The sequence below is a fragment of the Apteryx mantelli genome, chromosome 12 (assembly GCF_036417845.1).
Source record: "Apteryx mantelli isolate bAptMan1 chromosome 12, bAptMan1.hap1, whole genome shotgun sequence".
NCBI classification, from domain to species: Eukaryota; Metazoa; Chordata; class Aves; order Apterygiformes; family Apterygidae; genus Apteryx; species Apteryx mantelli.
This window is the reverse complement of record NC_089989.1, coordinates 9,493,753-9,514,270: the sequence shown is the minus strand read 5'-3', so window position 1 is coordinate 9,514,270 and position 20,518 is coordinate 9,493,753. Positions and strand designations below refer to the sequence as shown.

The window sequence follows — 20,518 nt, the reverse complement described above, 5'->3', positions numbered from 1 at the left end:
TGTTGGATAGGATTGATTGCACCAATGGTGCAGCAAGGGTACAGGGTTTGGAGTTTGTATTTCAGTGAGCCAGCTGAACTTGCTATCCTTGGAGAAAAATGTATTTTTGTTGCTACTGAGTTTCTGCTAGTTTATCAAATTGGATCAGCTTAGTAAGGGGTCTGGTGCCTGCTCAAGTCAGCAGTTGCAAAGCAGCAGCTGGAAGGAGGGATGGGGAGTGGGCCCCTGCTCTGATCTGTAGCCATTAGATTGACTCATCTACCTCTCAGACTCTTCCTATAGACCCTTAAGTGAGGTGGTAAAATTGAGACCAGTCATTTTAAGACCATCCATAGACAAAGAAGCAGGAGGGAAAAGCTCTAGTAGCTGTGAGAGACATGGGTATCACTAGTGATGTCTGAGTTCAGATCTTCAGCGTATCTAGATTTAAGCAGTTGCATCTTTCTAATCTGTGAATGTGTTTTGGTTCTACATTGGCTGTGAAGCAATTAGGTTCGTAGTTTAGATGCCTCAGTTAAGGGAATAATATTACACAGTAGGAACATGAGACAATGTCAAGGTCCTTTACTTAGATCCCTTCTTAAAAATCATCCTTACATGTGATTTTTATGCTATGTTTTTCCTTTGACTTGACATCTTACTAGCCTGTCCCCTTTCACTTTGATTGTCTCACAATCAATACAGAATTTTGTTTCAAGAGCAAGGCTTTAGTTATTGGGTTTCCCCAGGTTTCATAATGCTGTCTTTAGGAAGGTAGACATACTGTAGTGAAATGTGAATGTCCATTAAGTGACTAAAATGAACAAATCTAGAAGCTGTGGCAAGTGTTTGACTGAAAATTAGTGTGATCATGTAGTAAACATTTGTAAATACTTAAAATGCTTATGTAGTCATTCTCTGTCACAAAGTTTTATGTAAAAAATGCCAGATAACCTTTACTGTGAACTGAATACCTGTTATTTTTTTGCAGGTGACAGTTGGAGTTTATGATCCATGTAATTTAACCCACTATCCAGGATGGCCTTTGAGAAATTTCCTCATCCTGGCAGCCCACAAATGGTATCTATTTTGTTATATTTCTCATGGAGATTATTTATTGACTGATACCAAATTAGGTATTTTTCTCCCCTTGGCACTTTACTCGTATCACCCACCTGATCCTTGACTTCAGTGACTGAAATATGCAAAAATATATGTAGAAGCAAAAAGAAATTCCTCCAAAGATTTGAAATGTTACTTTCAACATTGAGATGATTCACTCTCAGTGATTTTGATTTTGCATATTATTCTGGTTTTTGCTTCTGACAGTCACAAGTTTGCATTAGTCACATTCCTCGCATGCAGGCATGTGCATGCAAAGACATGCTTTAGACTCTGCTGCTGGCCTTCTTTAGACTCTAGCTGGTACAAGTGTTGCTTAAAGTATCCTCTGATTCTAGAGGATGAATTAGTGCCCAGTAAAAGTAGACCTGAAGTTTGAAGATCAAATACTCCTATTTTTTTCTTGTAGTGTACCTTCTTCAATTTTTTTTCTTGGGCAGAGGCTGGGGAGAAAGGAGATGGTTTTAGACTCTGGTGTTTTTAAAAGAAAAAGTATCATTCAACTAAAATTAGGCTGTTGTAACAAAAATGTAGTTAAATTGCAGTTTTATAGTTTTGACTTTTACATTTTATTACAAAATTCAAAGAAGGGAAAAGAAATGCTCAACTAAGGTACAGCATTTTCCAAGCTGCCAATTGAACTATAGCACAGAAGGATATGCACATTTCTAGACAACTTTACACATTCTGAGATTTAGAGGATTTTAGTCACTAAAGTGCTAATTCTTGGCTTTTAGAATTGAATCCTAAAGAAGAAAGATGATGTTGCATCAAGAATTGAGAGGCTCTTGCGTGGGCCCTGGGGAAGTACAAGTGTACATCAAGTCACCTGATGTCTGTTCTGAGCCTTCCCTGCTTTTTATTCCCCTAAACACACAATCTGTCCAGTAACATTGTAGAAATGACAGAAGACAGGCTGACAGTGTCATTTTATTGGAGCTGCTTCGCAACAAACTGGGCATTTCCACATTCTAAGCAACTATGTTTATTTATACCTGGTAAAAACAACAGTGTTCCAGGACTAATGGGAAATGCCTTATTAAGAATCTGCAAAAGAGTAAAGATTTGTGATATAGGCAGAGCATTCAAAATAAATTCCTTTCATTTTAAGGAAATTGCATGTCTCTAATTTTTTTCCCCTCCCCCCACTACCAGGGGCAGCAGTCTCCAGTCAATTGAAGTGCTCTGCTTCAGAGACAGGACCATGCAAGGAGTGAGAGACATAACACACAGTATTATCTTTGAAATAAAGCTTCCACAGAGAGCCCTTGGCCCAGGTAATCTCTTTTCAAAAAAATTAATATTTCTTCCCCTTTATTTTTCTCCCTCAATCACTGCGAAGATGGGGAAAAAAAGACATTAATACTATTAAATCATTGCTTAGGCTAAGTTATTTCAAATGGATCTAAAATTGTTTGAGTTTGACAGAAGTCTATAAAGCAAACTGTTCCTTCTTCAAAAAAAGAAAGAGGACAGCTTATTCTCCTTTTTTTTCTTCCCTCCTTAAATCCTGTTTATGGTATTAAAAAAAAAAAAATAAGTATGAGACAGTAGTTTGTAGTGTCTCTTGTGCTATGTATATTGATACTAAATTTTAATTTTTTCTTGTTAAATATGTCTACAGTCCCTCAGCTATTAAAAAAAAAAATACATGCAGTAGTGATTTTATGTAATACACATTTTTAATGCATTTTTAAGACTGTAGAATCCAGAGTGGAATTGTGTCTTCAGCCAAAAGTGAGATAGGCAGATGTAATTTAAAAAATTAACTTGTACAATTAGAACATAAACTCAGACTTCATTTCTATGTACAAGACAGCATCACAAAATTTCACTACCTCACCTTATCCAAGAAGTTCTGAGTGCTTTACATATGATAGGTTTAAATGGTTTAATTATTATATAATTAGGATATCTAATTCTCTACCCAATTTACAGATAGGAGCATGAAGAGATGGTTTAACTTGACTAAATTTAGAGTTCTGAATCCTGTAAGAAATACAGGAATTAATATGAAATGTATGACATGAATTGATGTCTGAGCAAATTATTGGCCAAACTGAAAACAGCGAAGGTTTTTAAACTCATGGTTTTTTCTTACGACATGAATTTCATTGTTATTTGTTGCTTACAACAATATTGTAGAAACTAGCATAAACAGATAATTGCCCATTAGTAGGATTGTATAGTCTATCTGTGTAAGTAAAATAAATATTGACCATTAATTTAACACTAGAGTATTTATTCCTCACTCCTCATTTTTTCTCTTCCCAGTTCTCTTTTCTGTAATGCAGCTAGTCTATTTTAAGTGTGTTGTGTAAGATCTGATACATATATAAATACAAAAGATTTTCATAAAATCAAGTGTGGCATAGAGAAGATTCATAGGGAATGACTGCTCGCTCTCTCCCATTATTCCATGTGATGCCCTACAGTTTTTCTCATTAGTTGGTGGCAAGTTCAAAACAAAGAAAAGTTCCTCATATAGCTCACTGTTAATCTATGACACTCCTTGTTAAAGGTTATTGTTGGTGGCAAAAATTTATATAGATTCAAAAAGAACTTCACACAGTCATACCAGAAAAAACTGCTTTCAGTGCTAGTAAATATTAAGGTGCTACTTTTGGCTCAAGAGATCCCTGAGCCTCAGGGTGCTGGGAGCCAGGAAAGTCCAGGCTTGGCATTCAAGAGCCAAAGGCTTGATGAGGAATGATACCATCTCTGTTCTAGGTTTGAAGCAAGTTGAACAGGACGAAGCAGCACATAAGACACCTGATGTTAAATTCTGCAAGAAGCACTGTTTCAGTAGACATAAAATAAAATAGCTGCATTTATATAGCAATGTATACTAGGATGTTAAGATACGGATTATTTGCTAACAGGTTTAAAATTTGGGATTTTTTTCCAGCAAAGTTAAATCCAAGTTTCTTTTTTCTGTCCTGCAATATTAAGGCTCTTCTTTTTCTCCTTCTTTCTTCCCCTCCTTTTTTTTCTTTTTTTTATGTGTCAAATAGATTGTCCAAAGGCTGTTGGATGGGAGAAGAATCAAAAGGGAGGCATGGGTCCAAGGATGGTGAATCTCAGTGAATGTATGGATCCAAAAAGGTTTGTTCCTTAAATTCTAAATTTCTGTAATTTTCTTTACTTGGGCTTAAGCCAGAACAAGTTAAAATGTGAAACATAAGGACTGTCTCTGTTAGGTAAGACTATACCACGTACACTGTAGAGTCTTTGAACAGTCCTATTGGAGATAGGGACTTTTTAGAGGAGAGTGCATTACATGCAGAAGTGTTTGTGATTTGTGTCTCTAACTTAAAAGTTCAAATGTGTTGTATTCAAACCTGAGTGGGAATATGGCTTATGGTGTTACAGGCCTGTGATTCTTGTTGAATTCTGTAATCTGCTTGTTTAATTTACAGAAAATAAATACAGAGAACAGCTTAGCCTTTCAGAGTTCTTAGTGTGACAGGAAATAGCACAGGAAACATGACCTTTAATGATCTTCATCATTTTGCACATAAAGTATGGTCAGTGGATTGCAAACGGTGTAGTTACAGCGTATCAGCTCATCTGCTTTCACTAACTGTGCATGTGCTCTTTATGTTCCAACACTGAGAATGTGCTGATCTAATGGTTTAGGTTAACATATTTTATGTAACAAGGTAAACCATTTTGTCTTGCAATTATGGCGATTCAGAGGATGTTCATAGTCCTTTGAGAAGTGTCAACTGAGGGCTCCTAATTCTTTAAGTAATTGTAATTGACCTTTATTTGTATGCATGCTCACTTCCCTTAATTCCCTCTCAGATTTTTGGTAATTTGACATCTTTGGCAATTGTGGTCTTGAATCCTTATTGAACAAATAATTTGCTGGAGATTGCAAAAATTACCTTTATGACTTGTAAGGGAATTAATCTGTCGGGAATCTGAGAACATACATGCTTATCTGATCTGAAGACAAGAAAGACAAAAGAATTTTAAGGAGTTATATGAGATGGTGCAGGGGGTAAGCATTAACATTCTATGTGAAGCAATATAGTCTTTACAAAGAGGAAGCAGGACACTGGATGAGATAGTCATGCTCAGAGGAGTATATACTGATGGATTATTTTTTTTCTTCCAGTATTTTCCTGTGCCAGTTATCACCCCATGGGTGCTTTACGATAACCTGACTTGAGAAGAGCTTTAAGACCCTTGTGTTCTGATGACGAGGAAATCTGACACTAGGCTGAATGTGGCTTTCTCGCCTCATTCTCCTTCCAAAACAGCCACAAAGAACTGATTCTTTAGAGGGCAGGTGTAATAATGTTTAGGACTGGTGTAACTGGATGCAGAAAATCAGTCGTTTTGTACAAAAGAAAAAAAAGTTTATGGACAAATGGTCTGTCTTATCACTCAGCTTAACTAGAAAGAAATCTTGACTGAGAAACCATTCTTATTTTTATGTTTGCATCAGATGTTACTCAAACTTTATATTTTGGGTTGTTATCTTATTCAGAAGCCTTTAGAGATCTGTTCCAATGCCTAAGGAAGTATGTGACTTCAGTAGATTTTAGAGGATTCCAGAGTAGATAGTTGATGTTTTCTTCTGGCATTTCATTTTTGTGTATCTTGGCTGTTGAAAGAGAACACTTTCCTAGAGTGAAATCCATGGTTAATGGATCTTTACAAATGTCATCTTTACAAATGTCTACAAACTGTTTTTTTTGAAGCTGTCACTTTCCTAGCTGTCTTGTTACTCTTGTTTCAGTAGTGATTTACTATTCTGTTTCTAAGCACTGCAGTCACAGCTTTTGTAAAAATGTATGTAAGCTGTGTTTGGCCAGCACATTGGTAACAAGAGGAGGTCAAAGAAATTGAATATTTAGAAAGTGCATGTGTGTGCATATGTGTATATATGTAGGATGACTTTTGGCATGATAGTTTTTTCTGTTTGCATATTTTTTTCTTTGTATCTGAATGGCAGAATGGTTAGAAGAATTTGTAATTTGGGTCCTTAAAAACATACTGTGTCATCTCACAAGAGAAAAAGCAGCAGAAAGTTGTTTCAGATCTGCTGGCCGTGCTCTTTATTAGCAGATGGAATTACCCTTGGGTGATCTTGGTTTTTGTGTTATCCATATTTGAAGTTGCTTACAATATATTTATGCTCTAGCTGGCTTGTTATTTTGTTATCTAAGCTGAGATGCGTTCTACTTTGGAGAATGAGGTGCAGGTATCTCTGTATATATTTAGCAGTGTTTTATCTAGACATGTTTGTGGAAGGAGAAGCTTAAATTTGATCTGTCAGCATAATGATTTCTATTTTACATCAATGGTATTCTGATGGCTTCCATCAGGGAACTAGAGTAACCCTTTCTTTCCTATTAGACCATCCTTGTCTTCAGAATACTTGTCTGTAAATAAAATGTTGCACTTGAATACTACCATGTAGTGGAAAGATAGTAAAACAGTAAATCTCCAACCCAGTGAGTTGGAAAAGAGAATAAGAAACAAGAAAAAGAGAAGTAAAGAATAAAAAATGTAAGAGACTGAGGAAAAAAAATGCTTCATCATTATCATCATCAACAACAGCAACAAAGGAAAGCTGAAAGGCAGCTGAGACCAAACATGGAAAAAGGGAAAGATGTCAGGAGAAAGTGTGTGTGGCATATATCTTAAGGAGAGAAAGCACAGTGAATGGGCTATTACACTTTTTTTCTCTCCTAAAAGAGTATGAAACTTCTTCAATAGAAATAAAAGCCATTGCTTGAAACATTTGAAACACTTGAAACATTCAGAAGTGGTGTTGCTGTTTATTTCATGACATAGGTTAGCAGAGTCATCAGTGGATCTTAATTTGAAATTGATGTGCTGGCGGTTGGTCCCTACACTCGATCTGGAGAAAATTGTGTCTGCCAGGTGTCTGCTGCTAGGAGCTGGTACTCTGGGTTGTAGCGTTGCAAGGACCTTGATGGTAAGTCCTGAGTTAATCATAAAATTAATCTGTTGTTTCTGATAAAATCTGTATGAATTTTTTGAGCAGCTGCCATGGCACGTAAGGGAAAAGTTGTATGCTTTTGTATTAATGTATAGATAATACATATTGGTATTATAAATTGCAGGGAAAAGGTAAGATCTGTAGCCAGTAGAAATGACTTGAAGTTCTGCCAATAGTAGAATAGTAACTAGTAAGAGAACTTAGCAGAATAGTAATATGTATTTAATTTATATTAAAAAAAGATGGAACTTTAAGCTCTGGAGTAAATTAGCAAGCTTATAAAATCAAATTCATAGTGAAGCACTTGGAATAAGTAACTGTGCTGATGTTTAATTTCAAGGATGTTTATCATATCTCACTGAATTCAGTAGGATTACAGGGGTTACTGCTAAGTAATGCATTTTGACAGATGAATTTATGTGTCTCCTTAATTCAGTGCAAATATAAGCTTATTGCTGTGAATAGGTTCAAAAGCTTTTTGTAGCTTGATCTTTCTATAAAACTTGAAAAAACTCCTCTTGAGCTTCTGGCATTAGAGACTCAAAAGTGTATAGTTAAACCCATTGTCTTTATCATTACTTAAATTACTTCCTTGTTTAGGGTTGGGGAGTCAGGAAAATTACATTTGTGGACAATGCAAAGATCTCCTACTCCAACCCTGTACGACAGCCGCTGTATGAGTTTGAAGACTGTCTTAGCGGTGGGAAGCCTAAGGCACTTGCAGCAGCAGACAGGCTACAGAAAATCTTCCCGGGAGTGGTAAGATCAGTATTTAAAATGTGCTAATGATTTTTTTGACAGAGTACAACTGGCTTTAAATGACTATACCAAGTTCTGTTACTATTCAAGCAATGTTATGAGCAGATGGTGGCAGCAGGGAATGCTGCAAGCAGGTGTTACGCTAGGGTAACTAATCATTTTCACAGATAGGGAGTACCTGAAGTAAACTTTCTTGGGGCAGTAAAGACACCTAGTAATGAAACATAGTTAAGAATTACCTGAAACTTCTTGCAGCTCATTGATGGTAAAGTAAAATTCTTCTCTAGTCTAGTATGTGACTAATGAGCTTACATTAACAGCTGCTTTTAATGCTGTGTTTTTTCCCCTCTGCTCTTAACGGAGGATTTAGAAACATGTTAGTTGTCTATTATGGGAGCAGAAGGACTTGAAGGTAGGAATAAAAAAATCCTGGAGATTTCCTATTATGTTTAATCCCCAAAATTTGAAACTTTATTTAAGTTTATTTTCAATATAAAAGAGGCAAATACTGAATCTTCATTTGGTTATAGTGCTTTTGGAATGAAATGACCTAATGTTCTCAAGATCGCTATAACCCAACATTGTGCTTCATGAGTGATCAGTAGTGTAGTTCAAGTAAGAGAAATATTTTTTAACTTGTAAATCTGGAAGTTGGTTCCTCTGTTGGCTTTGTCCTTTTTTTATGTTACGAAGAATAACCTAATAGCAGTAAGTATTGATTATAAACTTATTTTACATAGAATTTTAATAAAGAGTATTAAGATGTGTGAGAACTTTTTTGTCTCTTTTTTGTTTAAGAATTAGGCAGATTAAGTCTGATTCAGAACACGATAGTTTAGAAGTGTTGGCCTTTGACCAAAGTACTCCTCTTTTGGGGAACCTGGGGGTAATAACTTATTATCAGAATGAAGTAGCTGAAAGGGAACAAAAAAACAGAATGAATTTTTGTTAGTTGTTTTAGAAGTTTTATGATGAAAAGCCCACCAATGGCAGCCTTTATCGTCCTTGACTCCAGGGCTGTGTATCTTATGCACATTATTTAGTACACAGGTTCAAACACTCTTAATTTTCAATGCTTAAAAAAGTAGATTTTAAAAAAAAACTTGACAGGATAGCTAATATTTGTTGATCTCTTAATTTCATCCTTCATTTGAGGGAAAAATTGATATGGCCTGTAATTTCAGAAAAGACACACTCTCAGCTTGGTCCATCATGAACAAAATTATTTTATGCTCGTTGGGTATGTGATAGAAGTCACTCAAAATGTTTTTAGCTTTTGCTTTGGATTTGAGACCATCTTAGAATTGGTAGCTATAGTTACCAGAGCTCAGCTGACAAGCGGTATCTTAACCTGTTTAGTTTAGGAATAAAATGAGTTAAGGACACTTACAGTTCAATTCTGTATTTTATGCCTCCAATTATATTACTAGTCATAATAATTTTTATTGACCGATATGAACAACGTAACATAGATCTGTGGTGTTGCTAATGACCAGTGCAGTGAATGAGCCTTAGAGAAAGTCCTTTCCACACATTTTTAGGTTTATTTGTTTGACCCAAGGACTGTTCCATGTTCTTGTTCTGCTTTTATCTGTGTTACTATTGTCATTATTTATGAAATTCAGTACTGGTATTCAGCAGTAATTCAGTGAACGTTTGAATATCAAACAGTGATCCCCAGTATGGAAAAACAGTAAAAGTTTCACTTTCACGTCTTTTGATGAAGAAGAAATTAGTTGAAAGTTCCTAGAGTTGTTTTAACCTTGCTGCACTATAATATTATTGTTACTTGGTGTGGTATTCATTTAATAACAGAAACATTAACTAGTAAAACATGTACAGAAGAGATTGCATCTGTACACTGTTACATATTTCTCTTTTTAAAATTGAGAGAATGGAAGCAGGAATATTAGGAAAGAATGAATAGTTTAGTTAAAAGAAATAAAAGCTGTATGTGTAATACTGAATAATATTACAGAACACATGGTTATGTATGATTATTTTGGAAATAAACCCAAAAAACTTGTGGGCTTCCTTGTTAGAAACAACCAAGGAAGCAAAAGACCTGGCATTACTACAGAATCTTTACATTTCGATGAGGCTTAAAAAAAAAAAAAGAAAAAGAAAAAGAAGTTGAATATAATCTGGAGAGAAACTCCCAGTAATAGAAGGGAAGCAATAACATAAAGCTCTAGGGAGCTTTTGTCAAGAAATTGTTAGTACATTTGGTGTGGGTAGAAAAAAAAGCACCATAATGTTCAGTAACAGCATACACAATGTTTAGCCTATACTGTATGTAAGGGATTTTTTCTCTTCCATACCTCAGTTGTTCTGCATCTACCACTGCTTTCTCAATTTATTATCTGCATCAATGTTACGCATTCTCTATTGTTTCTTCATGCCATGGGTGATGCCTGATCAGCCTCCAGCATGACTCAAACCTAGCTTCATAGCTCTGTGGCACAAATGACGAGATACCTATTGCACAGATCCTGCGTACCCCTCCGATGGCATGTTTCTAATATACTTTTTCAGGCAAAACCATATGCACATTAGAATTTGTGAAGAAGTATCATGTTTTACCATCAGTAAATATATAGAGAAACAACGTGGTAGCATTAACAAGATTGAATAGGTCTTTGCTGGAATAAATCTCTCTTATTCAAACAGTTAATGTCATGCTGACAGCATGCGAGAGTGGTGAGGTTTAAGCAGCAGGCTGGGCACATGTACTAACAATAGGTCTTTAATTAGCCTGGGTAGGCTTGGTGCTTTGGGACAGTTTGGACAGTGAATCTACTGTTATCTGGAGATGTTTATAACTCAGCTGATTTTGCTAAACTTCTTAAAATAGAGCTGCATCTGTTACTGCAAACTGCACTGTTGCTTGTTACCAAAATCCATATTCATCAGTATAAATGTCTCTGAATAAAAAGATTAGTTGTCCTGGATTTTGTGCCTGCTCATTTGTCTTGTACTGAAGGAATAGCCAAAGCTGTCTTTTGCTGTTTGGAAATCCAGACAGTCCTTTAAAGTCCTTGGGAAGCCAAGCAGTAATGCTGGGTTCTGAAGACATTTCTGAAACTTTGGTTTTACAATTCCATGTAATTCACTTGCAGTCTAAAATTACTTTATTTCATTTCACGGTGGAAGATATTTTGTACACAAAGTTCCTTTTAATTTTAATAAGCCTTTTTTCCTTCTGATTGGCCTTGAAATGCTTGACTGTTGTGCATGAATTTATTTTCTTGTTTTTAATTACATCTGTTCTAATTGGAAAAGAAGAATAACAACCTTATCATTGCAAGTGAAACAAGAAAGAATGTTTTGGCAAAGAGCTTTGACTTGTTTCATTCAACTTCTAAGATTATCATTAACTGTAGCTTAGAGTTCTATAATAAAACAGAAGGGAGTACTCAGTAATAGCAGAATTTACAGATTTACAACCTTTTATTACAAGTAGGTAGTGCACTGAGTTATTCCTATAGCTGTTGAATCTGCAACTACTGACTATTACTGGCCACAATATATAGCTTTTATGTATTCCTTTCCCTAAGTATTCAGGCATGAAACTTGTACAGTGTTTTATCACCCTTTCTACCATATTGGATGAGGGGTCACTTTATTTGGGTACTTTCAGTAGAACAATTTAATGATGGTAGCATCTCGTTTCTTTTAATTTTTGTGTGCCTGACAGTGGCACACTCCTGGTCAGGTTTAATATATGAGCACAGACATCTTTTAAATGGTCTTGAGCCAAGGTTTAACAAAAAATGCAGAAAGTTAGTAGAAATGTTAGTAAAAGTGTGAGAGAAGGTTATGACTACACCACAAATTGCAGTAATTTGACATACATTTGCTTTAAAAAAAAACAAATAAAACCACTGGAGCCTCAAGCACCACTTTGGTCAGCTATCAACAGAAGTGTTGGAGATTGCATTGTCTCTTACAGTATTGCATCTGTCAACATACAGTCCCATTTTTTGTAAAAGAATTCAATTTTTCAATAAGTACATGGTTCTAAAATTGTATGGGCTGATAACTAAGTATTTTTTATTTTGGATAGTTTGGAGGCATTTTAAATCCTTTTTTAGTATGAAAGCTTTAATGTTATAACCTAATACATTTTGTGAGCAATCTAGCAGAATTGTTTTTGTCATGTAGAGACTCCGTAAGATTTTGGAATTCTGTGGAATGGGCAAGATACATTTTTGGGGATATATACACAATTACTCCTCCTCTAAAATAATACACATGTGCCATCATCAGGTGCTGTTTTAGCTGTTTTTTCCAGTGTTCTGCTACAGAAGCAGATCTCAACTGCTTTTGCTAATGACTGCGCTCTTTTTTCAGGGGACAGTTATTCAAATTCAATTGAACTATTGAAGCTGCTAGACTTGCATGTACTTCTACAGCTATCACATTAGTCACTGGAGAGGCTCTTTTTGTGAATCCTGGGAAAATTTTTGTATTTCTTGTTAACATATTGCTATGCAGCTAGTGTTCAAGTGTTGTTCACTAGTTCATTTTGTTTTCAAACAACAAATCAACCTCCTAAATGCCAACAGCGTCAATTATACTTACCTAACAAATCAGCGCTTGTCTGCAGTACAGAGGGCTATATAAGTTATCCATATATACTTTATTCACATGCAGCGTGAATTAAGTTGTATGTTCCTGCCACAGCTCTTTGGAGGAGGTAATGACACTGAAGCTAAAACCTTCTCCGGTTACTGCCTAGTGTCTGTGCTGGTGATGCAGAATCCTGGTTGCCCTCACTGGGGCACAGTGGAACTGCCCTGTTAACAGCATACGAAATCACCTTGAAGTCTACATTTTTTTCCTTAGCAGATTTAAAAAATATATATATCCTTTGGTGTGGTTGATTCATGTTCCAAATTCATTCTCCCAAACTACTGTATGTGTTGGTGGTTTGGCTGATGTTTTTTTTTCTTTCTTCAGGGGTCTTTATGATGAAAATAGTGTATATTTGGCTTTTCTGGATTTATGAGTTATGCATGCAACTGGTCTATACAAAACTCTTTCCACTGACCTTCCCTACATCTCCTTCTGAGTAATTTTATGTTTGGTTCATCCAGCTTTTATAATCTGACTTTAAATTGTAAATTACTTGCAGCACAGTGACAAGGAAGGAGACTTTGGCCAGGCTTATGCTTCTGTAACATATATGAAGAATCTGTTATTCTCTGATAGCAGATGGCTGACAGATTGTGTTAGCATGTTTCCAAATGAGTGAGTTAATTGTTTGCATTGTATATGCTTATTTGGCTCTTTAGCCATTTTCTGCTCAATATGCCTTGCCCAAATATGGAATTGGAAGAGACATATGTTTCTGCAATAGGAACAACCTCTTTCAGCGTCTGTGCAGTGGAAGCTGTAGACATCCAAGGGCTGGAGTCACAAGTTTCAGAAGTGATTTTCTTTTCTATACCAAGTTCACATATGGCTGGTCAAATTACACAGAAATCACTCAAGACTATTGTTCTTCTCATAAAGAATTTAAAACAAAGGAGAGAATGTGCGATACTTTGCATATGTCTTACTGTAATTGGGTCAATATTCACTCTCAGAAATGTATTCTAACAGAGGGTGTACATCCCCTTAACACTGCATGTGAAGTGACCTTAAAGATAATCCAGGACAAAGGTTTTATGTGAATACTGCATGATCATGCTCATGCATAAGATCCGCTTGCTTGCTTTTGCAGTCATGTTTGTTACTTCTGGGACTAGAAGCAGTCCAGCTATCTTCTCATAGTGATTTGCCAGAGTCAATAAGCCCTTCTGAGAGACAGGGCTTGTTAGCTTGGGCACAGAGCCATCTGAACATGGTTGGTGCGCTCTCATGACCCAAACTAGTATGTTTACAATGAACTGCTCCGGTCTGGGTAAATATAGCAACTGAGACTGCCACCTGCTCAAAAACTTTTGCACTGTGCTTTAGTGCACAGCATTGACATAGAGATGAAAAAGATAAAGTTGCCATTCTGCCAAACAGTATTTGAATTTGTACTCTACAATTTGCATTGCGTTGTATAATAATTCCCTTAAGTCACAAGTTCATCTTTTTAATGTGGTGGTGTTTTCTGTCGATCTCCATCCAGAACGCAGAAGGATATAACATGAGCATCCCTATGCCAGGCCACCCAGTGAATTTTTCTGAAGTAACAATGGCACAGGCTCGGAAGGATGTGGCTAAACTTGAACAGCTTATTGATGCTCATGATGTTGTTTTCCTTCTAATGGACACTAGAGAGAGTCGATGGCTTCCTGCTGTCATTGCAGCCAGCAAGAGAAAGGTATTGTACGCGTGCCTTGCTTATATCCTTGTAGTTGTATTTTAGCGCTGGCATACTAACCAGCTCCATGTACCAAAAAAAAAAAAAAAATCTTTATGGGAAATTGAAATGCTTGACCAATTCATTGTGCTTGTGCAGAAACTTTGTTTTGTTTTCCAGTAGCCTCAAAGATTCTATATACTCCAAAAAGAGAATTTTGAAGAGGAAATAGAAACATGAATCATAAAATGATATGGGTTGGAAGGGACCTCTGGAGATCAACTGGTCCAGACCCTCTGTTCAGAATGGGGCCAACTTTGAGCATGTTTCTCAGGGCCTTGTTCAGTCAGGTTTTGAGTATTTCTAAGGGTTAGTAATATTAAAAGAAGTAATTTCACAGTAAGACAATCATATTAAGGAGGACTAAAGATATTACAATAATGGTTGACTGATAAGGGATATGAATTTTAGTAACTTGTTTGAAACCACATTTTCAAAATAGATCTCAAATGCTAAAAACATGGAGGTGGATTGTGAACTTAGAGTGTTAGTACTTTTTTGGTTGAAAATTAACTCTGGGCTTTTATCACTGCCTCACTGGAAACCATACTGTTCTGTTGACCTGATGAATCCAAACTCAGCCTGTGACTTATATTTCAGGTAGTGTTGAATGCTTCTTGGATTTTTATGACATAAAAGTGAAATCCTCATGTTACAGGTAAAAAGAAATGAAAGGAGAGGGCTGCAGTATGTGGAATTAAAAATTCTGAATTATATGTGTTTCTTATATTGCAAATAAAATTCAGGTTAGTATCTAAACTTTATAGATTATACTCTTTACCTGAGATCAAGGAGACTGTATGCATAAATGTTTATGTAGTCAAAATGTGTCAAAAAGTCTTTCGTGGTCAGTTTACATGAACCAAATTGAGAAATAAAGCATAAACTTAATAAAGTTTTTCCAGGAAAGTCAGAAAAATATATGGGGAGAAGACTTGGAGCAATTTTTGGCCTTTTCTGCAAATTGTATCTCTTACTGAGAGTATTGTTTCCCAAATACCTCCTTATTTAGGATTGGATATGAATGATGGAACCTTTAGCTTTGTGTGAATGTTGTTCTTGAGCTCAGTGTGACATCCAAAATTCCCTGTGGAAGAACATTCTAAATCACACAGTGTTCTGGAAGCATCATCTTTCTCCAAATTAATATGGTGTTGCAAATAGGGTTTTCTAGAAGAATCCAAGTAAATTATCCTGAGTAGTTATTTCCCTAGGTAGTGAGATGTAAACTTTGGTAAAGTTGTCTCCAGCAATCTTGAAGTTTCTTATTTCTTTTAAGAACTTTTCAGTGTCATGTTTGTGCAGTTAAAATTATACCAAATCAGGAAGTGCAAGTATTAAGCTTCTGACACGTCAGCTTAACCACAGTGCGCATCTTGTATATTTTGTGGTATAAACTAAATGATGTCCGTAACAATTTATTAAGTTGTGAACTTAACACAAGAGAGTAAAAGAAAGTAGCGCGTGTGACACAGCTGAGTCAGTGTTGTTGTTGGATCTTTAACTTATGTACATCCTGACTTCTGCAGTATTTCAGCTATGACACCTTTAATTTCCTAATTGTTGTTGGTTGTCTGGTTTCTCTTATTAGTTTTTATATGCATTTCCAAAAAAGCCTGGACAGTAGGAAGAAGAGAGAATCCAGATTTCTTTGTGAAATTTCTGGCTATTTTTATCTTATTCTAAGTGTATTCCCCTTCTGATGTTTATTTTGATGTAAACTTAACTAATTTTCCTCTGTGCCTGCTTTGTAAACAAGTTATTTTGAAGTCTGACAGTCCTCTCATCTTTTTTTTTTTTTTTTTAAAGCCAAGGTCTTAAATTTCATCCACTTTTCTGTATGTTTAAAAAATAAAACAGAAAACCCCAACAATACCAATACTTTAATTAGAATTCTGCTTTTCATTTTTGTATTACAAAAGCTAAGTATGTATGCCATTCTGTCATAACTGAAACTGCTTATGGTATATTATATGTCAACTTGAAATGATATTCTATTTCCTGATAGATATAAAGCATAAAAGAAGTATCCACTAAAATTAGTTAATGGATACTAATTAGTTAAAATTAGTAAAACTAATTTTTTTAAAATAGATTTCTGATCATAAGCAGTAGGCTTGTGTGCCTAAATTGGTAGCTCCAGTGAACTTCCTTTTGCCGGTGAACCTCTGTCTATGTATATGTATATGTATTCACATCGATTCTTAAATTTTTTTCAGTCCTTTCATGCACAGCTTCCAGTTATGGTGTGGCCATGGTGAATACATGTTTGGGGCCTTAGTTTCTGGACCCACATAAAATCAATGTAACTGGTGCTTACTGAAGTTTTTGGAGAGTCTGAAAGAATGTAAAGGCTGAGCATGAACTGTGGCTCCTGCCAGCTCTGAAGCCTGTCTGCTCCCGAGCCTCCTGGAAGGGGAGTGGAGACTGGGTCAAGTGGACTCTGTCATTTCCCTGTAGCCAGAAATGAAACTTCCATCTGAACCTGAATCTCTCTGCATGTTCAGAAATATTTCTTCCTCAAAGTCAACTAACCAGCTGACAACAGTAGTTCTAATTAGAAGTAATTTAACTATCATGGGGATTCAGAGGTGTGTGAATCCCCCTTTTCCCCTCCCATCTCCTTCCTTCTTTCTATATTTCTAGAATACATGGCCATTGATGGTCAAACAGTTCCTTCTTCTTGGCTTTTGTTTCCAGATTAAGGGGAGAGGAGGAATATTTGTCCATGTTTAAAAATAACTTTAATCTGCTGCACTGCGAAAAACCTTTTTTATACATTGATAGAGATGAAAAAGAAAGGGTAATATAACGTGAGGAAATTTTGTCAATATGACGCTCAAAGTCATGTTTTCCTTTCAAATGAGTGTTATTTACCTGTTCTGTCTAATGTAGGGAGAGATAAGCATCTGAAAACTAGTAACTGAGGACCTCTGTATGGAATTCCTTCTTCGGTATTCTCAAGAAAAGGTGTGTCAATGGGCAAGTTAGAGCATACTTACTCATAAGTCTTCAGATGTGTCTCTGAACCATAATTCATGGTTCAGGCTGTAGAAAGACCAGTGTGTCCCTTTCATGTGGACTTGCAGAACTTCAGGTATAACTGAATGAGTATACAGAACTTAATAAATTCCTGCTTAATCTGGCTGCCTTTTCTGCAATTGGCACTGTGCTTTTTCAGCATTCTTTTAGCTGTTTAAAAGTAGCACAAAAATGACATTAGAATAATATTAAGTTTGTAAAGCCAAGCACTAAAAGCTAAAAAATGCCAGCCTCTTATTATGCATGATGGTAGTCTTAAGCTAAATGATCCATTTGCAGTTTTATACGCAGACCCCCTGCCTTGTTCAGTCAGGGTAGGGCTTTTCAGTGATTCCTGACACTTCTTTTTTTCTTCCTCTCTCCATGTTTCTTTAGCTAGCAGTCCCCTACTATATTTGCTACACACTATTCAAATCATGCTTTCAGGACAAATTTTGTAATTTCTTTGTGGCTGTTTTCTGGTATTCAACAGCATAGTATCTGACTGCATCATAGTTACTTTATCTTCATAAGATCAATCTGATATAAGGAGACAGTATTATCTATTGCTGAATAAGCACAGGACTGGAACCTTAAGGTATCCAAACTGAAATGCTCAGCATCTACTTTTCAATGTACTTCATGTTGTTAAACATTTAATGAGAGCTCTAATTCAAATGTGTGAATTTGAATGACAGCTGCAAATCTGAAGTACTGCTGCAGTTTGGATCCCAAGGTCTCAAGACAAGCACCTAGAAAATGAAGAACATACAGTGAGTAATAATCTATGCAAAGTTCTCTATAAGGGATACATGGATAGAAATATAAGCCACTTTCTCCAGGTCATCATTCAGCTACCTTAATGATCTTCCATCTTCCTGCAGTCTCCTGTTCTCCCTCCCAAAATAAATACCTTTGACAAACACAGTACTCTGTGTTAAATGTTAAATCACTGTTCCCACTGAGCACTAGAGCTTTTCAAACAAAGGTTTGCTAGAAGTTTTTTAATGCATGCCAAGAGTATAATTTTCCTTATCCTTTATTATCGAAACAGCTGATTATTTTTTTTAATTTTTTATTTATTTATTTATTTTGACTAAGCCTCAAGCAGTTAGGCTGAAATAGTTGATGGACAGGAAACGGAAAACAGGTTATTACAATGGAAGATAAACAATCTATTGCAGTGGGAAGTGTTTAGCAATATTAGTAATAGCTGATAATACCAGTCCTATCATGTCACACCTATTTTGAAAATGAAATACCATCTTCAGGTTCTCTAGGTATATACAGTGATAAGATGCAGTCCTGTAATTGTTTGCTGTGGACCTGACTGTGCTATCACAGATTCAACAGCATGATGCTACTTTAGGTTTGAGGAAAGAAGTACAACGAGGTTAAATGTGCATATCCAGAAATGATTTGGAATACCTAGAATGATCATGAAACTCACAGTCTTACTAGTTTATTTTTCATACATAGCTTCAGATTACTCTAAACTCTTGTCACGAACTGAGGAGAAAGAGGAAAATGATGACAATGTAATTTTAGACCATAGCTGCTTGTGCTCCTCATGTGGGTACATGAATGAATATGAAGATGATACATAATAACTCATTACTTTCCTCACTGAGCAGAATTTTTTTTGCATAACATAGACTTGTGTTTCATTGCTTTGTCACATAGGAGTGTTTAATGAGTTACATTTCAGACCACAGTGAACTGAAAAGACTGCAAATAGAATTTCAGATGACATGAAGGCCTGTTTATGGTAGCAATTGTTGTACTTACATGGCATTTGAGATATTTTGGCGCTCGGAGCTTCCATGTACAGAACTTGCAGTGTACTTGAAAACTAATTGAGCTGTAACCAAAATAAGTTGATCCAATAATACCAGTAATTGTACCTATATTGGGCCAAATTTGGAGATATGAATGTTGTTCCATATCAGCGCATAGTAAATTCAGTGTGATACTGTTTGTTATTGTGAAACTAGAGCTTATCTTCAAATGTAACCTAGCACAACACATTTAAGGAATTCCTGTTTTTCTCCTGGGATTTTTTGCATGTGAGAGTGTGTAGGTTTGTGTAACAATAAGAGGAAGTTGTTCATTTGTATCAAATTTCCATGAAAGACACAGCAAAAGTTATGTTTTTGTGGACTTCTGAAACAAAGGGGTTTTTTTGTTTGATTGGTTGGTTGGGGTTTTTTTAATGCAAGTCTGGAATTTTGCACCTATCAGAAAATCTGTTGTTTATGGCCGGGATGATAGATATGCAATTAATAGGTCATTCATCCATCTGCAGAATGTGTTTCTGGAAAAGTATTTTAAGCATGGCTTATTAAATATATAAAAGATGATTTTGGCGCTGTGTTTTTTGTTGGAAATAAATTTTGTTTTAAGTTTACAGTGAATAAAACTTGGAGGCCTTTTTTCCCCTCCCCTTTTGGCTCCCTTTGAGTATGTTGTTCTGTCCTTATTTTTCATAGTTGGTCATCAATGCTGCTTTGGGATTTGACACATTTGTTGTTATGAGACATGGACTAAAGAAACCAAAACAGCAAGAATCTGGTGATTCATATTTCAGCAATGCCTCTGGGTCTTCTGATCTTCTGGGATCATCACTTTTTTCAAATATCCCTGGCTATAAACTGGGTTGCTACTTCTGCAATGATGTTGTGGCACCAGGGGATGTGAGTAGAACCTTATGCAAATGGTGAATATATCTCTTTTTTGCTGTGACTTGAATTTTTATTGCCTTTAGATATTATTTCATAAAAGAATTCCCTTTATGTTGATGTACATGGCATTAAGAAATAGCTCATCTTCTATTAAGAAGATCAAAGAAATTGACTTGCACGTAATTAGAGATGTTTTGTGTAGTAGGGCAGCTAGTTACTTTTGAGTTACTTTTTTCTTTTCTTTAGAATTGTCTGTCTTTTGTAGTCCACCAGGGATCGGACATTGGACCAGCAGTGTACAGTCAGTCGACCTGGATTAGCCATGATAGCTGGAGCTCTTGCAGTGGAATTAATGGTTTCTGTTTTGCAGCATCCAGAAGGGTGAGTCATTTCTGAGACAAGGAGTGGTGTTCAAAGGATGGTTTCTAAGAAATGAGAATAACTTATGTAATCTTGGGAGAAGCAGCAGGAAGTACATGTTAAATATGACAATTTTGTGAGGTTTAATATTGCATTCATGTAATGCATAGATCCTTCCTACAACATTATTGTAATTTTGCAGTGTCTAAGAGGTAACTGAATGATCAAATCTTAAGTTCTTGTCTTGGAGAGTGGCAA

General features: G+C 35.9%; 1 protein-coding gene across 4 annotated transcripts in view; it reads left to right on the top strand.

Annotated features, from left to right (window-relative positions):
- The window catches only part of ATG7 (autophagy related 7), a 125,505-nt gene that overhangs the window by 12,531 nt on the left and 92,456 nt on the right, over nt 1-20,518 (top strand). For 3 of the 4 annotated variants that reach the window (XM_067303860.1, XM_067303859.1, XM_067303861.1), the window contains exons 8-15: nt 971-1,059; nt 2,257-2,378; nt 4,116-4,206; nt 6,913-7,057; nt 7,682-7,840; nt 13,965-14,159; nt 19,709-19,912; nt 20,166-20,281. In XM_067303860.1, coding sequence (XP_067159961.1) covers nt 971-1,059; nt 2,257-2,378; nt 4,116-4,206; nt 6,913-7,057; nt 7,682-7,840; nt 13,965-14,159; nt 19,709-19,912; nt 20,166-20,281 — 1,121 coding nt within the window. Of the gene's footprint in view, nt 1-970; nt 1,060-2,256; nt 2,379-4,115; nt 4,207-6,912; nt 7,058-7,681; nt 7,841-13,964; nt 14,160-19,708; nt 19,936-20,165; nt 20,282-20,518 lie in introns of all 4 variants that reach the window. The other variant, XR_010885472.1, reaches the window with a different exon arrangement.